Raw genomic sequence first — 4,696 nt, 5'->3', positions numbered from 1 at the left:
TTCTCGTGTTTAAAAACTGAATCGACTATAATTACCTATTCTAGATTCTACAGCGCGTGTTGCATTAGAAGCGAGTTTGATGTAAGAATGCTACAATGGCTATGACAGATAAGATGACCGAGGTCATTGGGACAAGGGGCGTCCTGGCCTCGCTATTGAATATGGAGCCATAGTCGATGCCTTTGTTGGGATTCCTACCGCGGGTTCCAGGTATCGTTCCATTTGATCCCCGTCCTGGGTAGGAAGAGCTTCCATTTCCGCCACTTGACGCGGGATTCGTCACAGCCCACCGCTTGACCCGGGAGCGGCAGGATTTGTCACAATCCCACCGCCGCCGGAGGGATTGGTCACATTCCTGGCGTCACTCCTGCTGAGTAAACAGAAGAAACATAAACCAGCGAAGGAAACTAAAATGACAATAATAGTTCTAGTTGTGCAGATACTAAATGCACTGGCCAAAAAAGGATCTAAGTGAATAAAATGCTAAATTCTTTTACTCCTTAGTCCTATTCACAAGAATAACAACATATATGATTTTACCATAGACAAAGATCTGAAGGTTTTCATGGCATTTAAATATCTACTGAGGTGATCACCCAAGAGTAGCATAATCCGCACATGAATCCTCAAGTTGCCGTAGAACTCATCTTTTTACTTTCAGTGTGGCAAATAACGGCAGATACGAGTGAACCTATGGCTCCTAAAAGAACGAAGATGAATTCAAAACGAGAAAGGCAGGTTCCCATGGACTAGGACGATCCAATACCAGTAGTTTCCATTAAACTGATTATCCCTACCAAAAATTTGATTCAAGACAGCTAAATTTGCAGCATTGGGCATATAAGTTTGAATTGCGTGTGCAGGAGACTAACTTCTATACTGCTTGTTGACTATCAAATTAATCTCATAGTATCTTATCCAAGTTGATTGGCAAAATAAGTGATTACAACAGCACCTCTAAATCATAGATGGGTGCATCCAGAGTTATTTGCTTGTGCTTTGATAGGTTAGATTAAAACGTAACAAACCAGTTGAAGTTGCAATTGAAAGAACAGACACCGAGATTTACCTCTGTACAACAAAGACACCAGCAGTCGCAGTGAGATGATTGATGTAGCTTGCCGACGGGGGCGACATACTAGAGGCTTCAGCATACAGGGGGCTCATGTCCGCACCAGAGGTCACAAAGAAGGCACCATTCACCATCAGATCACCTTCCGATCTCCAATTCCATTTCCTCCACTCGCTCTCATCTGTGTCCATTCGCTTTGTCACCTATTTCCTCCAATACATGTAAGTAATAATCGGGCGTAATGCAGCAAACATATTGCTCATCTGGGCTTCTTCTACCGAACTCACTTAATTATAGTTCAAAGCAGCTACTGGGATTTATTACGTACATTTTGACATGATGTTTCTTTATCTATTCAAAGCAAAGTTTTTACAGCGGAAGTGGATTATTCTGTAGTTTGGCAAGATAACGTAGCAAGATAATCATATCCAGTCTATCAAGACACTATAGATGATTCTTTTTCCCTTAACTTTTACTAACACGAAAGTAGCTCCCAGTAAAAGCTCATTTGCAACAACCTGCTCCACTAAGTTACCCGATTGAAGGAGGCTGATTATGCAGGTTCTAGATGATTCCATCTCACAAAACAATAACTACAGAATCAATAAATGCAGATCAGATATTTTAAAGTTTACCTCCTTGTTGTTATCATCCTGCGGCGCGAGGTACCGATTCCCCTGACTATTAACGGTAGGATTGGAGCTCCCTCCAACAGCATATATCTTCCACCGAGTGTAGTCATTGTTCACAACATGAATGTATACAAAACGGCACCGTGGCATACTCTCCTTTAGCTCTTCGCCAAAGTGTTTGAACGCAACAGTCACTTGCATCCCTGAGTCAGTCGTGAAATCATCACTGTGACCCAGCATCATCACCTTATCGTGGTGGGTGAACATGTTGCTGGATATTGTGACTGCTGTAGATCCTTCAGTGACATCGATCAGACCGCCTGTGCAATCCGACAGGAAACAATGGTCAATCCAGATTTTTGATGAAGCTAAGACGGATATCCTGTCGCCGTCTGATCTTCCCCTCTCGGTAACTTGCGTCGGGCTAATCCGGATCTTGGCATTCCCAGAAGGCTTGCAGTGGTGAATGTGCACATTGTGGATGATGATGTTGGTGACGTCATAAATGATCAAACAACCGAGACCTGTTATCCGCACGTTGGCTCCTCGGCCATCGATGGTCTTGAAACTGCTGATGAGAAGCTCATAACTGAGATTGATAGCCATATTACCTAGGTGGGAAAACAGAAAAATGTTGAACCAGTTTAGCAGGTACATCATATCTCAAAATTTGTCCAGATGATTTCATCTTATCTAAGTTTCTATATGCCTAAATAAGCTACCTTGTCTATATGAAATTGAGTTTCATATTCCTCTTTCGCCGAGGGAAATATCGCACTGCACCTTGAGTCCCCACATTATCCTAGTAACTTTTCATAGTATTCAATATTAACCCAAGGTCTGCCGGCCTAAGTACTTGATCTTTCTTTTCACTTTTGATTGAGTGTAAGTACTTGATGTAAACATAGAAAGCGGAGCACATAATAGACAGATTCCACAGAAGCACGCACTTGTATAGATGACATGGGGTAAGCTCGATTGCGGATGATTTCGCTAGTTTATTACCAGAGAATATGATCCAGAGGGATCCAGCTTGGACAACACCGTAGCGGAGCCTGCCAGGGGGCGGGTTCACTGGGTCCGGGTCGGATGGGTCTCTCACAACATATATGTTGCCGCCCCTGCCTCCCAGGGCCTCACGGCCAAACCCGATCGCGCAGTCAGCTAGGTGCTCGCGGCTCAATTCCCAATTCGGGTCGCACTGCCAGCAGTCGTCGATCGGATTGCCCGTCAAGCACTGGTCCTTCACCTGGACCGCAAGGAGCTGCCTTCTGGTGACGGATTCGTTCACCCTCCTGCACGAAATTTGCTTGCCTTCAGATTCCAAGGACTAATTTGAAATTTAATATCTTCCACCAAGTCTAAATTGAAATGCAAAGAAGACAGCAATATTATTTCTACCAATGCAAGTATTTTATGAGACAGTGATACCACGAGCACGTTCCTATCACTGCGTCAATCACATTCTCTCATAATGCTGAGTTTTGAATATTGAAACCTAAATATAGAGTAATATCTCGTCAGCATGACATGTTAGCACACAAAAATCACAGCTATTCAATGATTGCCAAATGGGCAAGGGTCACGAGTCGCCAAGTGTTCTGCCCATCAACGCTTGTCATATGATTATCCCACAAACGTGGTACCTAGAATGCACCCAAAATTCGGGAGAAAACAAACCAGATGGAAATTTGCCGGTTGGTTTGCCAGCACTTTTTTTGGTTCCTTTCTTCTCTCTCTCTCTCTCTCTCTTTCTTTCTTTTTTGGGCTTCAGTTTCTGTACTTCAGAGATAAACTAATTACCGGTTCACATCGTGGACAACAGCTTGCGGATTGGGATGCTGATGTGGGTGGACCAAGATTTTAGAAGAAGAAGAGGAAGAAGTTGCATTGAGATTGAGTGCACGAAGAGAGAACGAACAGCATAAAAGGACAATGCCGGACCAAGTAATGCGAATCATTCTCGAAGGTACAACAGCTCTCGACTCCTCCGCTCGCTCGGTCCTTTTGGGTTCTTCCCCTCAAGGAAAAGACTCGATAATCAGTCAAGTGAGGTTGAGAATGTAGCTTGCGATGAGAGTGGCTAATGCATATATAATGAGTGAAAAGAAGCGGAGAAAGAATAACAACACGTTTCTATTTTCATATACTCTTTGGCTTTTTGGCGAGAGGAGATTAGGGGAGACGGCGATTATTTTCATGGAAAACGAAGCATTGTATATATTCTTATTTTGTGATCATCTTGTTAGGAGATGATAAATTGCTTTCTTTTCCCTCTTTTGATCGAGCTGACGAAAGTTTGTTAGGATTAAAAAAGGAAGAAAATCTCTCAGTTTTCTCTTTAATATCATAACTTTGATTTAATTTCCCTTTCTTTTGAGGCTGGCCATCCGCTGCTAAACTTTGCTCTGGCCTCTGCAAATTGCATCTTCCTTTCCTTCACAGGATCATAAGGAACAATGACCATCTAGGGTTTTATAATCTCTCTCTCTCTCTCTCTCTCTCTCTCTCTCTCTCTCTGGAATCGTAGTCGGATAGAGATGATATATCCTTTGTTTCATCTCATAAACTTTGCTTTAGGTAAAATATCAGCTGCCTCCCCCACCTAGGATGAGAAATCAGACTTTTTGCTCCCCAAATATAACCTTGTCAGAAAAAAAAATTTTACCAAAAAAAAAAAAAACAAAGAAAAACTTATTTTATATGGTGCCTTTTCAAAGTTTAAGATTTTGTTAATGGGTATCCAATATCCACTCTAGAAAATTAGGATTAGGATTCTCCCGCTAATTTTGTCGGCTTTGTTGCCTTGTCTTTCTTTATTTGATGGTATCTAGTATTTATCTAGATATGTTTGTCGTCTAATAGGTATTTTGTATCGGGTGCCAATGAAATATAGGTATAGACAATAGTTGAATTAGATCCCATCTTTACTAGTGAATGTGCACAAAGCGCAGGATATTAGAAGAAGTGGAACTTTTCTTAGGAAGTTGTT

General features: G+C 42.1%; 1 protein-coding gene across 1 annotated transcript; it reads right to left on the bottom strand.

Annotated features, from left to right (window-relative positions):
- Positions 1–279: 279 nt before the first annotated feature.
- Positions 280–3,665, bottom strand: LOC104430785 (probable pectate lyase 18). Its single transcript, XM_010043515.1, has 5 exons — positions 3,508–3,665; positions 2,710–2,999; positions 1,708–2,315; positions 1,070–1,275; positions 280–367 (listed from the first exon to the last, which is right to left on the bottom strand). The coding sequence occupies exons 1-5, from the start codon at positions 3,663–3,665 to the stop codon at positions 280–282; spliced, it is 1,350 nt and encodes a 449-aa protein (XP_010041817.1).
- Positions 3,666–4,696: the final 1,031 nt, after the last annotated feature.

This window comes from Eucalyptus grandis, chromosome 3, assembly GCF_016545825.1.
Source record: "Eucalyptus grandis isolate ANBG69807.140 chromosome 3, ASM1654582v1, whole genome shotgun sequence".
NCBI classification, from domain to species: Eukaryota; Viridiplantae; Streptophyta; class Magnoliopsida; order Myrtales; family Myrtaceae; genus Eucalyptus; species Eucalyptus grandis.
The sequence above is the reverse complement of the archived record's forward strand: the minus strand, read 5'-3'. Positions and strand labels throughout refer to the sequence as shown.

What these genes read in the sequence shown, in the direction of transcription:
- LOC104430785 (XM_010043515.1), bottom strand. Translation starts at nt 3,665, where the DNA reads ATGATTCGCATTACTTGGTCCGGCATTGTCCTTTTATGCTGTTCGTTC. An exon ending in CCTCTGGATCATATTCTCTG is followed by an intron (nt 2,316 to 2,709) that starts GTAATAAACTAG and finishes TTTCCCACCTAG; the next exon opens with GTAATATGGCTATCAATCTC. An exon ending in AGGATGATAACAACAAGGAG is followed by an intron (nt 1,276 to 1,707) that starts GTAAACTTTAAA and finishes TGGAGGAAATAG; the next exon opens with GTGACAAAGCGAATGGACAC.